At 41.9% G+C, this 19,383-nt stretch overlaps 1 protein-coding gene across 1 annotated transcript in view; it reads right to left on the minus strand.

Annotated features, from left to right (window-relative positions):
- DDX43 (DEAD-box helicase 43) overlaps positions 1–17,923 on the minus strand; it is a 32,500-nt gene extending 14,577 nt beyond the window's left edge. The window contains exons 1-10 of the mRNA XM_075554897.1: positions 17,611–17,923; positions 16,110–16,165; positions 14,225–14,354; positions 12,080–12,184; positions 10,695–10,776; positions 8,741–8,897; positions 8,294–8,412; positions 2,174–2,284; positions 1,465–1,606; positions 777–877 (exon numbers count right to left, since the gene is read on the minus strand). Coding sequence (XP_075411012.1) covers positions 777–877; positions 1,465–1,606; positions 2,174–2,284; positions 8,294–8,412; positions 8,741–8,897; positions 10,695–10,776; positions 12,080–12,184; positions 14,225–14,354; positions 16,110–16,165; positions 17,611–17,866 — 1,259 coding nt within the window. The 5' untranslated portion in view covers positions 17,867–17,923. The remainder of the gene's footprint in view (positions 1–776; positions 878–1,464; positions 1,607–2,173; positions 2,285–8,293; positions 8,413–8,740; positions 8,898–10,694; positions 10,777–12,079; positions 12,185–14,224; positions 14,355–16,109; positions 16,166–17,610) is intronic.
- Positions 17,924–19,383: the final 1,460 nt, after the last annotated feature.

A 19,383-nucleotide genomic window follows, 5' to 3' on the forward strand; every position in this document is an offset into this window, starting at 1 on the left:
TATGCAACCTGGATCACCAAAGTTTGAATACAAACTAGGTCAAAAGTGCTTGATTATATACATAATACCAAGCTTATCCCCCTGGGTGGTCCATATACTTCATGTTGAGTGTTTTCCCCAATGGCATGCTGCCTTGCCTCATTTACCCATCAACCTAAGCAGACACCTTCTCTAAGACAGACGTGCCATCCCCCCCATCGCCTCTTGACATGGGTTTCCAGTAAGGCGGACTAATCACTCTTGTAGGAGTAACTGTTCATTTGAGACGATGGTAGACTACGTTTATGGCAGTAACTGATTGGTCTTTCCATTCTCTTTGCATCCCGGGGACCCAACCCAGTTCAGATGAGGCCTTCTCGGTTAGTGGTTCTGAGATGTACAAGTAAGAGGGTGGTTTGTAGGTCATGAGCTCAAATTAGCATGTTACTCCGTCCCTGGGAAACTGGACGAGAAGAGCAGAAGACGAGAGTAGAAGCCTCGTTTGTCTTGGTGTCTGTTCATATAGCTGTGGTCTCATTCAGTATCTGTCCTTTTGTGATTGGCTAATGCACTGCTTTCTATTTCACCGACAATAATTAGGTATTTAGAGCCCTGGTGGTATAGTGGTTACGAGTTGGGCTGCAATGTGCAAGGTCGTCAACTGAAAACCACCAACAGTTTCCCCCGAGAAAGACTGGACCTTTCTACCCCTGTAAACAGTCTCGGAAACTCACAGGGGGTCACTATGAATCAGCATTGATTCAATGGCCCTGAGTTACAATTAGGTATGTGCTTACCTTGTCATAATAGTCTGCCTGTCTGGACGCACATCTAATAAAATCTTCATTATCTGGGGTTCAAATCCCATGTCCAGCATCTTGTCTGCTTCATCTAAAACCTACATTAAAAATGAAGAAGGTGGCGACCTTATGTTTTCTCTTTATGAATACAAAGTTAATGCAAGCTTTCTTATTCCCCGTGAGCTATGCTGCAGAAATTAAATGAACCCCCCACTTCTCATGCTCACACGGGCTGTAATCAGCGTTAGCGTTCGAGCTTCTTTAGTCCCAAAGCCACACGTACAAGCACTTCCTAAGTGGTTCCATTCTTTATGAAAAGTTTCATTTAAAAAAAAAAAAAGTTCCATTTTTAAGAAGCTTCAGAGATCAACTAAGCCATCTATAGTTATAAGTAGCATAGGTTGATTTTTAGTTAAGTGTTTTTATTGTTAATAATCTATTTAATAAAAATTAATGTCTAAATTATTAAAATGGATTTTAATTTTTTGCGCTGCTACATTTCCCAAAATGTCTAAAATAAATGTGAACTATCTTTCCAAATCCTATTTTAACTTGCTAGGGGTGGTGGTGGGAAATACTACTAGAGCCCAAAACGGGCATTCTAAAGAAGTAAAATAAAAGATATATTAATACTTTAGGTTTTCTCCCTCCCAGCATCCCACATCCCCTACTACTCCATAATTACCAAATAGGTTATGCTTTTCAGGTTGACGAAATTATTCATTTGCAGATCATTCAATCGTCCAGGAGTGGCAATAATGATATCCACACCTTTTGTAAGGTCTTGGATTTGTCCATCTCTATCTCCACCACCATATATACAAACACTTAATGACAATAACAAAAATATCCAAAGTTCACATGCATGCAAATATCCCCTCACAACCCAGCATCCCAACCAATGTCGGTACTTTGGGTATACAACCATATAAAGGGTAACAGAAGAGAAATCTTAAACAGGAGAAGAGACACTGCTGGTCCTATGGGGCCCTTTCTGATAATTATCTGTCACCATCAACTTCAGGGTGGGCCACAAAGAGAGAAATTTGTATCATTATTACCTGATTACAGAGAAATATCTGACCCACACTGAGCCGACCAGTCTCTCTAAATAAGGAGGACGTATGAAAGGACAAGGAGCCCCGGTGGTATAGTGTGCTAACACAGACCTGCTAACCAGTTGCAGCAGTTCAAACCCACCAGCAACTCCGTGTGAGCAAAATGAGGCTATCTGATCCTGTAAAGATTTAAAGTCTTGGAAAACTTAAGATAATTCTGCTCGGGGCCGCTATAAGTAGGAATCGACTCAATGGCAGTGAACTTTAGAATTCATTGAGCTACAAGGATGAACACAATCTAACATGGGTTCCGTAATGGCCAAGGATCGTGCTTACCTTTTAAGACCTTTATATGAATACTTAGAACATTCCGCTTCCACCTGAACAGCTAATTCTCTAGTAGGCGTAAGGACTAGCATGCCAGGTCCAAATCTTTTATCTCTAGCTCTTTGGAGAGAAAACAATAATTAATATAAAATCATCTGCCTCAGAAACATATGGATTCAGTTCTTTGAACATTTGTAGCAATGTCAGTCATCTTTACACCTTTTGTAAGGTATATAACAAAAAATGTTACTTAAGTATACATGGACTTTGATTTACTAATTACTGATCCACCATGCCTAAAAAGAAAAAATTTTAAGTAGCTGATATCGAGAAATGTCAAAAAAAAAAACTTCCCCTTAAAATGTTTGTTATTTTCAAAGATTTAATTGAGATTACTTAAGATTTAAAACTTAAGATTAAAAAAATAAACCCACTACCATCAAGTCAATTCTGATTTGCAGCATGCTTGTAGAACACAGAACTGCCTCACAGAGCTTCCAAGAATGTAAATGATCCCAGAAGCAGGCTTCCACACCTTTGTCCCCTGGAGTGGCTGCAAGTTCAAATTGCTGACCTCTGGGTTAGCACTTAACCTCTCTGGCCCCAGGGCTCCTTCAATGTCCAGATGAGTTTCAATGAACATGGCCTTTATTTTCTGGTGGGGAGCATTCTCTCAAAAATGTCCCATTGGATGAACAACTTACATAATTTGGACTAACATTTGTTCCCACTCTCAAAGCTTTTAGTAGCTATTACCTGTTCCTGCCTCTAAAATATTCTTGTCAATTTGCACTTCGTTTTTAATTTTAATAGTGATTTGGATGAAAGTTCACAGAACTAAATCGTTTTTCCTTTTGTGTCCCTGGTGTAACCCCTACAATATAATAGTGCTCTACTTCATTTCCCATTTTCCTGAATTCTTCTTTCCTACCCCTGGCCTTCTGAGCTTTCTCCCGGGGAAAGTGCTGCCCTTTTGAGCTCCTACCGACTGTTCTCAGGGGAAGGGTCTACAAACCGGTTCAAGAGCCATAGGCAGCATCTTTTGGTACATACATCTGGCTCTGGAATAAACGTGAAAAAGTTGAAAGGATATTATTAACATCAGGATTTCATTTGTTTGTAAAAAAAACACTAGGGGGTACCCCAAAAAACCCTGGAATTACGTTTGGCAGTGCGGAGCCTTCACATTTTTTCCTAGGTGAGCATGGAGCAATGTGCTCTGGGTTAGGCACCCAGTGCTGCCACCTGGGAAGGGCCTCAGGTCAAGACTAAACACAGCGGAAAAGAAAACAAAGCACAGACGCAGGAAAGCAGCTCCAGCTCAACCCTTTCTCCATGTGCTGGGTAGTGGCACCAATGATGTTCGTGGAGCTGTGGGACCATTCTCCCGTGCTCGTCTGGGCTTCCCCTCCCCCACTAACATACACCGGTTGCCCCCCCGTGTTCCGAGCTCAGCCATGGGGCGATACTCTCATCTTGTTCCCAGGTAGACAGATCCTTAAAGGGTGTAAAGCTCAAGGCAGCATTTTTGTACTCCTTTAGCTGATTGCTTGTTTCATTTATTATATGATGTTATAAAGCATATTTTATTATGTTTTGGGTGAAAAGTACTCAGCAAATTAGGTTCTCATATGGTACAAGTTTTTCAATGACATTGGTTACACTTCCCACATTGTGTGAACCTTCTAGCAGTTTTCCATTCTGGTCGCCCATTTTCATTAATCTAGTTCACAATCCTCCTTGACCGCCTCATTTTTGCTTTAGGGTGAATGTTGACTATTTAGGCTCATAAATAATTAAAAATAACAACAAGGTCACATGTGATATTGTTTATTTTATGAATCTTTTATTAAAGGTTGCCCTGGGTGCCACCAGGCTTTGTACTGAGCGGTTAACCATAGGTCAGCAGTTCAAACCCACCAGCTGCTTTCTGAAAGACGAGGCTGTCAAATCCTATAAAGATTTCAAGTTTCAGAAATCCAAAGGGGCAGTTCTATCCTGTCCTATAGGGTCACTATAGTCAAAACTGACTCAATGGCAGTGTGTTTGGAGTTTTGGGTTATCATATGAATCTGTTAGTTAGCCAAAAGGTGACCTCGGGTAGTGGTTTTAGTTCAAAGCAGAGTTTCAAACTGGTTCTGAACATTATGGGTTAACACCCTGCTAGAAACTCACTGTCCCTCTTAGGAAACAAGGGGCGTGTGTGCACGGTGGAACAACCAAATCTCTACAGCAGCAGTTCTGAACCTGTGGGTCACGACCACTCTGGAGATCGAACGAACCTTTCACAGGGGTCACCCGATTCATAACAGCAGCAAAATTGGTTATGAAATAGCAATGAAAATAGTTTTATGGTGGGGGGGTCACCACAGCATGTGGGACTGTATGAAAGGGTGGCGGCACGAGGAAGGTTGAGAAGCAGTGCTCTAGAGGGTAGACAATGAAACCAGTGTTGCTGGGCTCAAAGATGGCAGCCTGTCAGATCGCCGCAACAGTCCTGGCAAGAATCCAACTCCTACATCATCCTGCATGCTGAAAGGGCTTATTTGGCCTCTTCTAAATCTCCCCATGATTTTACCTATTCCAGTTATCATCTTGTTTTTATTATGTACCAGTACACACAAATATGCATATACCATAACATGTATAAATAATGTCCCTTAATCTTATTTATTTTAGTATCATCTTCAACATCTGTCAAGCTTTGCACACTTCACTAATATTTGGTAGAGCTTTTCTCAATGACAAAAATAATAAGTGTCATTGTCTAGAGAGAGATTTCCCCTCCTTCTCTTTCCAAAGAGTGGTACTAAGAATTGCTCATTTCTGTATGATTATCTATTTCTGTCTTTTTGAAAAAGTGAGATCACACAGTATCTGTCCTTTTTGATCAACAGCTCTCACTCGCATAATGTCCTTCCGATTCATCCACAGTATAAGACGTTTCACACATTATCTTTTTTTATTGGTGTGTAGCATTGACCCCTTTATTTCTGACCAACGTAACAGATGAAAGCAAACTTAATTGCATTTCTGGTGTCTATCTCTATAGCATCTGTCAAGTCTGTTGTTTTGTGTGTTGCTGTGATGCGGGAAGCTATGTGACTGATTCTTCAAACACAGCAGGGTCACTCATGGAGAACGGGTCTCAACAGAGCTTGCAGACTAAGGCAGCCACTGATATGCTTCAGACTAGCAACTGAACATGTTCTGCTATGTTCAGAGATGAACCCCTCAGATTGGAACCAAACCAAACTCACTGCCATGAAGTCAACTACAACTCGTGGTGATCCTAAAGGTCAGAGCAGCACTGTCCCTGTAGGTTTCCAAGACTGTAGCTCTTTATGGATATAGAAGGCCTCATCTTCCTCTCTCAGAGCAGCTGGTGGTTTCGAACTGTTGAGCTTGCGCTTCACAGGCCAGTGTGTAACCACTATGCCACAAGGGCTTCCTCATATTGGAAGGCACTCAAAATATAACTGGAGACGAGCTGCTTCCTCAAAGTAGGTTCAACCTAAATGATGTTGACAGTACAACTGGGGTCTTTATTTGCCAATGCCGTGACTCAAATGAGAATAGCTTCAAACATCCACTAATAATCAGAATGTAAACTATATAAGGTGTGAAGCTAAGAAAATTATTAGCTCAAGCAAATGGAAGCAATGGTAAAGTCGAAAGCTGAGCAGAAAGCTTCAATGGACATCTTGAGAAGACTATGTGTTAAAATAAAAGACATGGAGTTAGAAAACCCAAAGAGAACAGCATGCTGCACACCTCTCAAGCCTCAGCTACCAATTCTGAAGAATACTGTGGATAAAATAGCGAATTACTCAGGAAGCAACAAAAGACAGAAGGAATATATATCATCATTGGTACCAAAAAATAAAAACAAACAGCTGGTCAATGTTCAGCCATTTCAAGAGACAGCACATGCTCAAGAACTGAGAGTACTGAATGAAGAAGTCAAAGCTGCACTGAAAGCACCAATGGACAAGGCTCCAAGATATGGCAGTATGTGGAAGAAGTGGAATCTTAGGCGTAGGAATGGCAGTCAATGACATGCAACAAAATGTGTATGAATTTCTGGATAGAAAACTGATCTACTACACCATATGGCCGGCCCCACTGAGAGACATGACATCCCTCACTGACCCATAGCCCTGTAGGGAACAACACCAGAGACACAGTGTGGGAATTCCACCTGATTGGATCCCTCCATACCAAGGCAAAACACTAAGGGGGTGCAACAGAACAGCTAGGGAATGGAGTGGCGAGGTCCCCAGGGAATGCTGAAGGTAGACTTTGGGGCCAGGGCATGGTGCCAAAACAGACTGGACTGGAAAACACTCCTAAAGGCCAACAAACGATCCTTGAACTAACTACAAGCTTTTCTTTCTTGTTTTGTCATTGGTTTGTTGTTTTGTTGCATATTGTTGCTTGGTTTTGCTGTACTGTTTTTGTGCATGTTATTATCTCCGCAGGTCTGTCTAAATAAGATAGGCTGGATGAACATTTGGAGGAGAAAACAATGGGACCGACAGTTCCGGGAGGACATGGGAGAGGGGGAAGTGGTGGGAAAGGTAGTGGTGTTAATAAACCCAGGGACAAGGGAACAACAAGTGATTCAAATCGGTGGTGAGGCGGGTGTGGGAGGACTGGTAGGGCATGATCTATCTAGGGTAATGTAACCAAGAGGAATTGCTGAAACCCTGGTGGGGACTGAGCATGATAGTGGGACAGGAGGAAAGTCAAAGGAAATAGAGGAAAGAGCTGGGAGGCAAAAGGCATTTATAGAGGTCTAGATAAAGATATGCACATATTCAAATATATTCATATATGAGGATGGGGAAATATATCTATGTGCATATATTTATAAGTTTAGTATTAAGGTAGCAGAAGGACATTGGGCCTCCATTCAAGTACTCCCTCAATGCAAGAATACTTTTTTCTATTAAATTGGCATTCTATGATGCTCACCTTCCCGAGACAACTGCTGAAGACAAAGAGGGTGAACAACCAAATGTGGTGAAGAAAGCTGATGGTGTCTGGCTATCCAAAGATATAGCGTCTGGGATCTTAAAGTCTTGAAGGTAAACAAGTGGCCATCTAGCACATAAGCAACAAAGCCCACATGGAAGAAGCACACCAGCCTGGGCAATCATGAGGTGTCGAAGGGATCGGGTATCAAGCATCATCATAACAAAAAATCTTACCATAGTGAATTAGAGGGAGAGTGCGGAGTGGAGACCCAAAGCCCACTGGACATCCCCTTACAGAACAGTCTTGGGTATGACGTAGCAACAATGAAAAGTACAACTTTCCTTTAGTTCCTAAATGCTTCCTGCCCTCTCCACACACACACTGTCATGATTCGAATCCTACCTTGCAAGTCTGGCTAGACCAGAGATGTACGGATGGGAACTGGAAACACAGGGAAGCCAGGGCGGATGATCCCCTCAGGACCATTGGTGTGAGGGGTGATACTGGGAGGGCGTAGGGAGGGTGGGTTGGAAAGGGAACCGATTTCAAGGATCTACATATGACTTCCTCCCTGGGGGACGGACAACAGAAAAGTGGGTGAAGTGAGACGTGGGACAGGGAAAGATATGATAAAATAATAATTTATAAATCATCAAGGGTTCATGAGGGAGTCGGGAGGAGAAAAAATGAGGAGCTGATGACAGGGGCTTAAGTGGAGAGCAAATGTTTTGAGAATGACGAGGGCAACAAATGTACAAATGTGCTTTACACAATTGATGTATGTATGGATTGTGATAAGAGTTGTATGAGCCCCTAAAAAATAATTTTTTAAAAAAAGTGACAGTGGTGAGAATTTCGACTCATGGACTTTGGACTATTAACAGGAAGGACCAGTTCCTAGAGAAGGACATCATATTTGGTAAAGTAGAAAATCAGCAAAAAAGAAGACTCAGTGAACAGAATGATCCAGTGGCTGCAACAGTGTGTTCAAACCCATGACACACTGTGAGGATGGGACAAGACGGGAGGGTCTTGTGTTCTGTTGTCCATTGGCTCACTATGAGTCTGACCTGTGTCGATGACATCCAGCAACAACAACAGTATATCCATTCAACCACTAAAGGAGAACCCAATCATAGGGAATCTTACACTGGTTGAGAGTCAAGATGAATAAATCCAGGCATTAAATAGGACAACGTCTTCCCGGTTCCAGTTTGGGCTACTCCTATTAGATCTATTCCTTGAAGAACTATTGGCCATGCCTGGGACTGAAACAGAATAATAAACATTAAAACAAAAAACACACCTCTTTCTGCCAAGTGTCTCTCCTCTCCCAAGCCAAGAATTCTTTCGACAAATGTCTACACGGATCGTATCCGTGGGTGGCACAAAGTTTGTGCTCAACAGCTAACCTAAAAGGTGGAGAGCTCAGACCCACCCAGAAGCACCAGCGAAGAACTCTCTAGTGCTTGCTGTGTGACCATCACAGGTCACCAAGCCCTGGGGAGCACGCTGTTCTGCACGGAAACCCGCAGAATTAGCATTTGCTCGATGGAAACAGGCTCCGAGCGAAGTATCAGAATGCGGAACTCATACCTGAATTGGCGTTGGACTTTGAAAGCCTGCCCTTTTTATGTTTTCCATAACTTCGGGGTAACTTTTAAAAGCATCCTCAAATTTACAGGTAGGATTAGGGATAGGGCGTTTTTCACCATCCTTCAAGTCATCACACATTACATTAAAATTTTCTCTCCTTTAAAAAATAAGAGAAAGAGCAAAGATTCAGTGACTGCAGTCATTGTACTTTCCCTAAAAATTAGTTCGGGTAATATCTAGAAAGTCCATTGTGACGGGTTAAAATAGATGGTCATAGAAAAGGACAGTAAAGTGTAATAACTAACAACTAGAAACATATTTCTTCCTCTTCTCTGAGAATAGTTGCAGAGGTGAAGGAGGGAAATAAAACTTGCATAGTATGATGGAGCAATGGAAATCTCATGGGTAGAAGATGATAAAGAATGAAGCCTAGAAATAGCTTCATAATTCAACGTCAGATTTCATTAACCCTTGAGGGATTACACTGTCCCAGAATCTGTATTGGAGTTCACACATTTGCTTAATTACTCATAAAAAAATTCTACAAAGTGGAAATTATTCTAACTTGACAGAATAAGATTTGTCACTTGCCCTATCTCTGAGCTTTACTCTACCCCTAGAATAACTAAAACTTAGCTTTATTTTACACACACACACACACACACACACACACACACACACGATAACAAGTTTTAAAGACTTTGGGAAATTATGCCAACACTCAGAAGATCAATTTCTTGTCATTTTATAACAGTTAAAAAGTAAGCTTCTGAGTCCATGTTTCCCAATGTGGGTGACACTCCTCACCATCGGCGCTGGAGAGACCCAGCAGAGGGCTGCAAAGGCAGAGGGCACACAATTTATCCTGGGGGATGAGCTATAGTACAAGTTTTTACTTGCTAGGAGCACACGGAGTAATTTTTTTTTTTTCCTTTCTGGAAAAGGGAGGTAGACCAATTAAGTTTGGGAACTTTTGTCCCTTGTACCATGAAATTACATTATTTTATTTTCTTTAAATCATTTTATTAGAGGCTCATACAGCTCTTATCATAATCCATACATACATCCATTTTGTCAAGCATATTTGTACATTTGTTGCCGTCATCATTTTCAACACATTTTCTTTCTAGTTGAGCCCTTGGTATCTGCTCCTCATTTTTCCTCTCCCTCCCTCCCTCCCCCATGAACCCTTTATAATTTGTAAATTATTTTTTCATGTCTTATGTGGACCGATGTCTCCCTGCATCCACTTTACTGTTGTCTGTCCCTCTGGGAGAGGGTTATATGTAGATCATTGTGATCGGTTCCCCCTTTCTCCTCCCATTTTCCCCTTACCCTCTTGTTATCTCTATTCTCATTATTGGTCCTGAGGGGTTTATCTGTCCTGGATTCCCTGTGTTTCCAGTTCTTGTCTGTACCAGTGTAAATGCTCTGCTCTAGCTCGATTTGTAAGGTAGAATTGTGGTCATGATAGTGGGGGGGGGAAGAAGCACTAAAGAACTAGAGGAAAGTTGTATGTTTCATCAGTGCTATCCTGCACCCTGATTGGCTCGTCTCTTCCTTGTGACCCTTCTGTAAGGGATGTCCAGTTGCCTACAGCAGGGCTTTGGGTCTCCACTCTGCATTCCCCCTCATTCACATTGATATGATTTTTTGTTCTGGGTCTTTGATGCCTGATAGAAATCAAGTTGTCTTCATTGTTGTAAATAAATATGTAACTCAACATTTACCAATTTCATGTTTTTCACCTGAACAATTTTGTGACATCAATTACATTAATTCAATGGTGCAACCATTACTGTAGGAAGGAAGTTTTTATTTGGATAAATATGAAAAGCATAATCTCCAAAGGCAGCTATTTCCAATGTTTTCCTGAAGGAAGAGTTAATTTCATACTAACAGCGCAATTACATAGCAGCTTACTTACGGAGGTAATGAAAACAAAAGTACCCACCTCCAAGTGTCTATCTGCACTTGTGACATTGAGCTTGTTTCTGCTGACTCTACATAAAAGTTTTTCTTAATTGGAGGCAAGTCTTGGAGAGAGAGAAATATCACAAATGAATTCGGATAAAATATTATTGTTGTACCTCTTTAACACTTATTTTAAGTTATCGTTGTCACACTAAAATATATATATTCTAAGCTTATCCTATATTCCTATAGCTTACGATGGACAGTGTGCATATCTCTAAACAATCTCCTTTGGAGTTTCTTTTTAATTACATTTTTTCCCCAAAAAAGAAATCTTTAAAATTGGGGTTCAAATGAAAAGAAAGCACACTTTACAAAATAGTAGAACCTCCATAACTGATCAATGATATCTCGAACATTGTAGACATTTTTATCTTTTCTTTAAAATGCATTCCATTTTAGAGAATAGTTGTATATTCTTATTCTATACTCTAAAGCTACTTCTTTTTGCTTTTCCTTTTCTTTTGTTTTAATTTAATAAATCTTTTTATTGGGGCTCATACAACTCTTATCACAATCCATACATACATCAATTAAGGAAAGCACCCTTATACATTCATTGCCCTCGTCATTCTCAAAATTCGTCTTCCACTTGGGTTCCTGGAATCAGCTCGGTTTCCTTTTTTCCCCTCTCCCTCCCTTTTCTTTTTAAACACCTATCAGAACTCGTTTCCCTGGCCCCGCGGTCCACCATGCCCAACACCTATAATGTCAAGGTGGCACTGGAAACAGCATGCACGGGTGTGATCTAGACAGTGACACCAGTCATTTTTAGTACTTTGGTTACTTGTTAGCGTTAGCTTTTTCATGAGTTTAAAATGGAAGATGCTCTATTGCTGCCTTGTTCTGATAGCCAAAATTTACCGTAAACCTTATACCCTACACGTAGCATTCCAAGTGAGACATCTCATTTAAAAAGAAAATACAAACATTCTCTCTTCAAGGAACTGTTATGCTAATTTCTTTCTCATCATTTATTATTTCCAATTTTTGTTTGATCCCTGTCAACCAGAGCACTCAAAGACCAATTTTTGATCAATCCCAACAAAAAATTAACTTCTGGTGAGTGTACTTATTTTCCTTGGGTCTAATGTTCTTGCCATTTCAAAGGGAGTCACCTCAAATATAAGAAGGAATAAATGAGGTTAACATTTTAAAATTTCATTAATAGCTTAAATAACCAGATACAGAAACTATCATGACCAAGGGACTTAATATGCAGGATGTTAACTTCCCTGCCGTCATTTTCCATACAGGTTTTCTCACTAAAACTAAAAGGCATAGTCATTTTACAGGAGATCGGCACTCCAGTTCAATGAAACCACCAACCACACAGGGAAATGTTATGATACAACCAACACTAACCTGCCCACTTCTGCTTTTTCCATTTCAAAGCATCTTCTCGAATTTGGTCCCAGTCTATCTCATCCTCTGTGTCCACATGGTCATCTGTGCTCACAGTTCTTCCAGCTAAAGGTTCAAATGCAACGAGATGTGCTAAGAATAGTTACTGAATTACATAAGCTCATAAACAAATCTGGCCAATACATAACCCCCAAAGTTATGTTACAATTTCCTGACGATACTGCCTGAAATATAACATAGGAGTTTGTTTGTACTACCATGCTGGGCTGATTCCCGTATGGTTTTCGCTATCAACACATTCATGAATCAACACATTCATGAAACAGGAAGTTGTTGTGGTTTTTAAATTAACAGGAGATGAGCGGGAAATAGAATGAGAGTTCAGTGTGTGCTAAAACGTATCCCCTGCACTGCTTGATCTTCATACTAGTCCTGTGAAGCAGCTGTCATCCTGGGCTAGCAGATGAGGAAATGGGACCTATGACAGGTTTAAGTTCCATCTCAGGAAACACTGAGCTACCGGCAACTCCGCAAACTGAACCCACATTTCTGGACTTTTACTTCCAGGATGCTTCTGGATGTGGTTCAGTGATGGCTTTTCCCCTAGATTTTTTACTCTAACTAGACTGGAAAATTTTAAAATAACAAGTAACTACCGTATTTACTCATGTATAAGCCGAGTTTTCCAGCACATTTTTATGCAGTTTTTGTGGTAAAATTAGGTGCCTCAGCTGATATTCGGTCGGCTTATACTCGAGTATATGTGGTACATATTTTTCAAAGTCCAATTAGTGAAGAGACCAAAAATCAGATGTCAGTATTAATTCTTGATCTACAATTAATACCGAGGTGTATTTATTTAACCATTTTATCAGAATATAATTCACACATCATACATATTAATAGGAGTTCAACCATATTAATAAGAGTTCTACAATTGTCACTAGTCAATTTTAGAACACTTTTTTCTTTCTTGTATTCTCATTGTTATTAGCTCCCCGCTTCCCCCCAACCTCCCCTGCCACACCTGAAAGGAACCTTAATCAGGCTACTGTCTCTATAGATTTACCTATCCTGGTTGCATAGATTACCTATCCTGGTTGCATAGACAGAAAAACATGCAAAAACACACAAAACAACAATAACAACAAAGTAAAACAGAGAAAAACTTCAATAGGAAAGAAAGCAAAATACATTAAAAACTAAAATACATTTTAAATGGGTTAAAAGGCGTTACTTTTCAACCTTAGTGCATCAGCAATAAGCCACTTTCCAATGCACTCTGCATGGTAGCTAGGTTCTTCACCTGTGATGACCTGGTCTACGGTCAGTGGGGTTCAATAGAGGTGTAATACATGTGGGGACCCTGTCAATGGATTTGGGGCTTCCATGGTCATACACAGCTTTTTGAAAACTGGGTTTTCACAATTTAAGCTCTGATTCCACCCCCTCTTTGGATGTGGACTTGATCATTTATTTTGGGCTTGGATAGGGCAAGCTGGCAAACATTTTCCATGTATGCCATGTGTGCCCATTTCCCATGGGCTTAGCTGACACTTCAGGCTCTCTTTAGAGACCTTATTATCATTTTATGTTATAGCACATTATCAATCACCCTCTTAGGGTGTAAAGCAGTTCTACTGATAATGTCATTAATTTAGCCAGTGGTATAGAATTTAAAACAATGTTGGAAAAGGAAATTATACAAGTATTGGCCGGCTTCAGACCACAATACACAAATTGTTGATTCATACAGACTAAACTCTTAAGTGAGTGGACACTATTTTCCCAAAGGGGGTAGGTGATAGGGCAAAACTTTCAGTAAAAGTCATTCACAGAGGCAGAACTATGCTTACCAGATTAATACATGAATATGAGTTGTACACAAAGGTTGTTTCCCCACCCCCAGCTCTTTGGAGTAAAAGTAAAGGTACTATGCTTAATCACAGAGATTTCAACTCATTTTTGGAGTATTCTGGGCTTTGACAGAAAAAGGATTTATATTAATACAAATACGTAACAGTCCAGATTCCTTGATGAAAATCTAAGGCTTTGTATCTGCAAAGGACTCAACTATTAGAGGCTCATAACATTCAAAGAAATCTTAAAATTCTAAAAGGGTTTCAGTAGGTAACAATTACTTACCAACTCTGGAATCTGAACTGTAGTTTTCTTCTTGTCTTTTAACAAGAGTATCTATCACTGCTTTTGCTTTTGTCTGCCTTACCTTGCTTCCAAAAATTTTGACTTCGGCCTCCTGATACCCTTTCATTATCTAGATATGAAGAAGGAAAATGAGTGAGACCAAAGCCCCATTGCCTTTTTCTTTCTTTACTTCCCCCACCTTTCTCTGCTATCACTACACTTCAAACAGTATAAAAGTATCAAGTAACAATGCATTGTGATGTCAGTATGTCTGAATTTCTGATCTTTGAGGTACATGCTATTTAGATTTACTCTAGGATGTAGCTTTTGATTGGATGGAGGAACAGGGCAATCTGTAAAATTTACAAAGACTATACCAGCTAGGAGGTAAAGAAATAATGAGAGACAACTAAGGTATTAATCTGAAATGTGGTTTCAATGACTTTGAATCCGACTTGACTCATCTATACAATGGTAATAGTGAACATTTGGCTAATTATGCAGAATTACAGTAGGGATGAAATTAATTAACCTGTGTGCTCTGTAAGCCAGAGTTTATTGAACTGCCAGGCTCTATAAATGAAAGTTTTCATTTGAGGCGATAATATACTCATACAAGTGGAAGTTAAGCCTACAACAAAGCTGGCATAATCACCCTTTGAAGATGGAAACTAAATGTAACATTTTAAAATGTGCATAATCTCCTAAAATCTCACTCATTCAATAATGTTTAGCTAGAAACTGGAAATCAGGAGTTATCTTGGGCGGGTTATTCAAACAAAGCTTATCATGGGGGGGGGGGTGTTCACAGACACAACAGTTTGCAAGTGCTGAAATGGTAACAGCATGAGGTGCTGAGAGGACGGGTGAGGGACCCCTAACTCAGAAGGGGAGGAGGAGCATCTAGATTTTCCTAAGGAAGTATGACGGAAGCTGACCTGAAAGAGGGTGAGGAAGCAGTAAACCGTCTTCCAGACGAAATGGGGAAAGGGACCAAAGGGACCGTGAGAAGAGGAAGGGGAGAGGTCGGCAAATTTGCCAGAATAAGGGGATCACTTTAAGGAATCTTGACTTCTGGAGAGTCTGATATATCAAGAAGTTGTTTTTGTGTTTTTAATCATTTTATTGGGGCTTCATAAAACTCTTATCACAATCCATCCATCCATCCATCCATCGTGTCAAGCACATATATCAAGAAGTTCTTACGCAGAAGAGGGATAAGAACACATGCTCTGTCTGCTCAGAGAGGCTGCTTTGGTCACTGTGGAGGACAGCAAGGAGTCAAAGACCAGAAGTGAGAGTTAGACGAGGCTACCTTACATGACAACAGTCCTCTGGAGAAGCACAAGAAGCAGAAAGAGCTAGTGAGAGCGGCGCTCTGGGTCGGAGTGAGCTTAGTGAGACGGAGATCATGGTTATAAGGTAAGATGTTTTGCTTAGCAGTTTGGTGAATGATATGGACGTGCACTAAGATTGGGAGGACAGGGCGAAGTCAATGTTTTAGAGAAAGAAATCCGGACAGGTGTCCTTTTTAAAAAAACATTGTATTGGGGGCTCATACAACTCTTATCACAATCCATACTTACATCAATTGTATAAAGCACATTTGTACATTCGTTACCCTCCCAGGTGTCCCTTGTACATTGAGATTATCTTGAAATTTTTTTCCCTCTAAGACTCACAGAACCTAGACCTGGAATGGGCCACAGCTTAGATGAGTTCTTGATAAGAATGGCAGCGTGCAGCAGCTTGGCCATTACCTAATTTACCACAGTATGTTAGCAGAGAAGTAGGTCTTAGCTGCTGGCTGAGTCTAATTCTTGGTTAGAAATAAACTAGGCTCTTTTGGGGTTTAGGAAGGAGATGCGACACATCCATCACTTACCTGTATTTTGGTGTTTGTTGAACTTTGGATATCTCTTATTTTTGACCCACCACGGCCTGTTTTTAAAAATAAAGGAATATATGGCCATAAATTTAAACCAACAAAGGGGATTTATCAACTCGCTTTAAAAGCTTCTCTTGTTTTCCCCTAAATTGCCCAAAGGCTCTCAGGGTCCAATAACCACATTCCACTCGGAAGCTGAAAGCAGGAGCTTTCTAATCCAAATCTTGGTGACGTGACAGAAAGAGAATCTTTCCCCACAGAAAGAGAAGGCTGTTTTATATCAGCCCATGCAAACATTAATGGGATCCACCTTTAAGCCAATGGGGTGATCAGCAGCCCTTCGCAAGTGCTCACCAAGTGCCTGCAGACCTGGCCTAAGGGCTGAGGGGAGTCACTGCAGACTGTTGGCCTCATTCACATCCTTGAGCTTGAGCCTCCAGAGGGGCCAATGAATTTCTAGCAGGCCTAGCAATTAGCCTACAACATTTGTTCCTTTTCCAAGCAATAGCTTAAAAAAAAAAATTTAAGGTAAAGCTTTGAGGACAAAAGCAAAATTGTTACTATTTATCATTTCAGTTTTAATCTCAACTAAAGGATCAAATCTTCCTTTTGAACTACTTTTCTTAAAACAAAACAAACCCTGTAAAATATAAGCTGTATTAAAGAAAAAGCATCCCTATTTCCAGAAGGGAAGGTACCAAATGTAAAATACAAGATATGCCTAATGCTTACACAGTCCTACAATAATATTTTATACCTTCTTTCTGTTGCTAAATGGTGCTCAAGCAGAGATTAATTTTAGTACAGTGCTGTGGTTCATTTTAGGGTAAGCTGCCAAAATCTCGATGTTTTAGCAGTCTGAACGAAGGCATTACAAACACAGGTGTACAGACATCTGATCTTTTAGAGAACTTGACTATAACATCCACTGAAAAATACAAGCCAAGCTTGCTCATCTTTTATTTAACACACATGGCACTACAGGAAAATGACAACTGCACTTCCCTTGCTATCGGCATTGAAAATTGGTCTAAAATGATGTCTTTTTTTAAAAATAACACTTTCTTCTGTCTACACGTAACAGAGCAAGGTCACGCAGACCGCCTTGACCGCAGAGGCTCTGATACGCCCAGTGGTAGTTGTAACGTGCTGCATGAGCTCTCCCAGCTGACAATGAAATCTGAGGTGATTCAGACACTGCTTGCTGTGCCCCCCCCCGCCCCCACTTCAGGTGGCACCCAGGGCACGTGCCATACCTGCCATATTTCACATGCTCCCGGCCTGTAAATCCTCTAACTGCGTTCCCAAAACAAGGCATTTGAAAACGACGAAAAGGTGCCCGACGTGACATCCTTTCAGCACGGGTCTCAGAAACCCCACCGGGAGAGGGCGCCCGCACGCTCACCCCGTGGGAGCTGATTGGAGGCGAGGAGTGTGGGGCGGAGATGTCCGCGCCCGGCCCCGCCCCCGGCCCCACCCACCCTCCGTGCGCTCTCACCGATCACCGCGCCCACTAGGCTGTTCCTCAGTCGGAAACACAGCGGCGGCTCCTCGGGATCGGCGGGCGGGGACTCGGGGGGGCTGGCGGTGTCCCTCCAGCCGCCGCCGCCTCGGCCGCCTCTCCGCGCCCCGCGACCTCTGCGACTCGTCTCCTCCTCCGCCGGCCTCCGCTCCGGAGCCCAAGACATGGCCGAGCTCCGCCGGGCAGAAACGGCCCTGGAGGAGGTGTGGTCGCTTCTTTCCTGCCTGGACATGGTTCTGAGGAGAAAAAGAGCCGGGCGCGTCCTGGGACGTCCCGGTCCAAACACCGAGGGAGGAGCGCTGCCCGCGGCAAACAGGCCGGAGCACCACGCAGCCGCTACTTAAGCCGCGCGCGCGGCGAGCCCCGCCCCTGCCTCCCGCCACGCTCGGGCCGCGCAGCCATTGGCCGGCGAGGTGTCGAGGGCGGGACCTTCCTGCCTCCTCTAGCCGGCCTCGTAACCGTGGGATCTGGCCTCGAGCTAGCCAATCCCCGGACCGGCTGGTCCTTGGCTGAGCTACAAGCTTGCATCTTGTGCGTCTCCCCGCGAAGCCCCTGTTATCCCGCTTCTCGATGATGTTGCTTATTCTGACAAACAAGAATGATCCTTTTACAAAGTAACCCACACGCAAAACCTTTAAAACAAAAGACGGACAAAACCTTTAAAACAAAAGACCGACAAAGTAACCCACACACAAAACCTTTAAAACAAAAAGACGGACAAAACCTTTAAAACAAAAGACGGACCTTTAAAACAAAAGACGGACATTTACTGGGCCATTTAAGTGCAACTATGGGTCTTCCTGCCCCCACCCCAAACAGGAAAGAGGAGGGAAGAAAACCAAAGATTTATGGAAACAATTAGTCCAACAGACTAATGATCCATGCCCATATGAGCCTCCACAACCCTGAGACCAGTAGAACTAGATGGTGGCTGGCTACCACCACTGCTCTCAAAGGTCCTGGATATAGTCAGAGAAAAATGTGGAACAGAGTTCAAAATCATTAAAAAGACCAGGCCCACTGGACAGACTGAAGCGAGTGGAACCTCCGGGACTTTGCCCTATAGCCACCCTTCCTGTCTGGAAATGCACTATCCCATTGGCTTCATTTTTAGGCAAACAATAGGCAGGTCTAAAGGGAGGTAAGCATTCCATGGAACAACAAACCATTTGAGATTAGAAGAGCAACAATTAGCCAAGGACAAAGAGTTATGAAAGGAGGAATGAAGCAAACAGGTCCATGGGATAAGTGATGAGATACTGTGATAATCACAATGAGTGAGTTGAAGGGAAAAAAACTATGTATGAATGGTTGAATGGACAATTTCCTGGGTAAACCTTCATGCAATTCACTTTTGAAATAGCGCTTACTCTTGCTGCTTGAGCAAACCCATTGCCATCTAATTGATTCCAACTCAGCGGCACTCCAAATAGAACTACTCAATGGTTTTCCAAGAACTGTAAAGCTTGACAGAAGCATACTGCCACATCTGTCTCCCATTGAGGAGCCGGCCCTCTGGATAGCCGCCCAGGACTTAACCTTGCTACCTAAGCAGCACTTTGAGATCATTAAAAGGACTTGAGTTTTTGAAATGTTGGTCCTGATACCCAAAGCTTATTCCACATCCAGTTTTAAAAACCACTGTGGCCTGAGTGTTGTAGTTTTACAGCTAATGAAATAAATTGATTAAATGCCCGCAGCACACTCAACATTGCAGCCAGGCTCCCAGGAGGAATGTGCACAATAGCT

Source organism: Tenrec ecaudatus, chromosome 7, assembly GCF_050624435.1.
Source record: "Tenrec ecaudatus isolate mTenEca1 chromosome 7, mTenEca1.hap1, whole genome shotgun sequence".
Classification (NCBI taxonomy): Eukaryota; Metazoa; Chordata; class Mammalia; order Afrosoricida; family Tenrecidae; genus Tenrec; species Tenrec ecaudatus.